The sequence below is a fragment of the Otolemur garnettii genome, unplaced genomic scaffold (assembly GCF_000181295.1).
Source record: "Otolemur garnettii isolate 467f Iridium unplaced genomic scaffold, OtoGar3 scaffold00005, whole genome shotgun sequence".
NCBI classification, from domain to species: domain Eukaryota; kingdom Metazoa; phylum Chordata; class Mammalia; order Primates; family Galagidae; genus Otolemur; species Otolemur garnettii.
In genome coordinates this window covers 1138077-1140041 of record NW_003852400.1, presented here as the reverse complement: position 1 = coordinate 1140041, position 1965 = coordinate 1138077, and the positions used below count along the sequence as shown (strand labels likewise).

General features: G+C 37.9%; 1 protein-coding gene across 1 annotated transcript in view; it reads right to left on the bottom strand.

The window, feature by feature from the left end:
• SLC26A3 (solute carrier family 26 member 3) overlaps nt 1-1463 on the bottom strand; it is a 29396-nt gene extending 27933 nt beyond the window's left edge. The window contains 2 exon segments of the mRNA XM_012811544.1: nt 692-831; nt 1333-1463. Coding sequence (XP_012666998.1) covers nt 692-831; nt 1333-1463 — 271 coding nt within the window.
• Between the last annotated feature and the right edge of the window lie 502 nt (nt 1464-1965).

The following is a 1965-nucleotide window of genomic DNA, read 5'->3' as shown; positions in this document are numbered from 1 at the left end:
AAAAAATGGACAATAACAAGTGTTGAGGATATGGAGAAATTTAAACCTTCTCATATTCCTAGTGGAAATGTAGACTGGTGCAGCTACTTGAGAAAATAATTTAGCAGAAAACTACTAAACATACAGTTACCACATGACCCAGCAATTACATGCCTAAGAATACATCCCAGAAAACTGAAGTGTAAGTTCACCCAAAAACTTATATGCAAATATTCAAAATAGCATTATTCACAACAGCCTCCAAGTGGAAACAACCCAAATGTCCATCAGCTGACGAATGGATAAACAAAATGTGGTACACTCATACAACTGAATATTATTTGTTCATAAAATGGAATGGAGTACCATGTATGTTACGATGTGGATCGGCCTTGAAAATATAAAGCTAAGTGAAAGAAAACAGACACAAGGTTATTGTGTACAATATTGTCATATTGTACAAATCCTTCTATATAGTATATCAAATATCCAGAATAGGCAGATCTGTAGAGGCGGAAAGTCACTGCCAGAGGGGTGAGTGGGAGGGGATATGAAGTGACTGCTAATGGATAAGGGATTATTGGGGGGTGGGGAGGGAGGAAATGTTCTGGAATTAGGTAGTGATGATACATGTACACCCTGGTGAATTTACTAAAAACCACATTGAAAGGATGAATTTTATGGTATATTAATTATATCTTTAAAAAGTTACCTTGTAGTACAGACACCAGCCCTGTACTGACACCAGAAACGATGTCACTGAGGATCCATTCCTTTGGTCGGTATGCAGGTAACCAAGATGCTATGGGGAACAAGGAGAGGGCAATTCCCTTGGCCTTTTGTGCGGAACAGCTGAAAACATTGAAAGCCACAGGTCAATTAATATCAATTTTTAAGTTTAGTACTTAATTGTGAATGGAAAATCGGTAAAGATGATAATAAATTAAAGATTAAATTAGTGATTGTACTCCCACTAATGTTCACCTCTCTACCTGTGTCTACTGCTCCCTGGTCACCACCAAAAGAACAACAACAACAACAAAAAATGGCTGCTTTTCTATAGCCAGAATATAGCCTATTTGTTATCCTCAGCTTAAACTGTGCACTATTTCAATTGAGAATTTGCCTCTGTTCCCATCGGTTAGCTATCTGATTTGGAAAGACTGTGCTGATAGCTGAGATGGCATTCATACTACCTTTCCAGCTCTGGCAGGGAGCAGGAAGTTAGGAAGCCACAGACGCAAGGACTCCCTAGACTATGGGCTAGAGCCAGAAAGGAGAACTTGAAAGCTAGAAAATTAAGAGAAATTGTTTCACTTACTCCTGATGCTAGTACTTGAAGATATGTCTTACCTGCAACACAGTTTGAGATGATCCAGAAATGTCTTGTGATATCTCTCTATCTTCTTATGTTCTTCACCAAAATCATTTGCAGAATATACCGGCCTGGCCACAATGTACTGATTCCCAAAAGGTTCGATCATTTTGCTTTCTTTGGGGCTGTGGCAAGTTGAAGACCTTTGGAACTATGTGGTGAACCCTTCTTCTTGCCTTTAGCAGGTTAAAATGCCTGAAACCAAGCAGAGCTTGCTTCTTAAATAACTCAGAGATAATGTGATGCAATTTACAGATGAGTGAGCTCCGAACTGAATGTTACCACCTTTTGAGATCAAAAAAGGCAGGATTAAGGGACCTAGATTGTGTTTTGTGATGGTGATATCACTTTTTACTCCAATGAGCTGGATAGGTAAACATGAACTTTTATTTTTTTAAAAGGTTGCCACAAAGTAACAAAAATCCACTCAATTTACTGATCAGGGAGTCTACTTTTTACTTGTGAAGTAAGATCTTCTCTTCAATTTTTTTCCTAGAAACATTTTCAAAGTTATGGCACCAGAGTACTAGGACAGATTAGACTTAAAATCTATTTATTGCTCCTAACTTCAGTCAAGCCTATTGCAATTTACCCATCAGAATTTTTATATC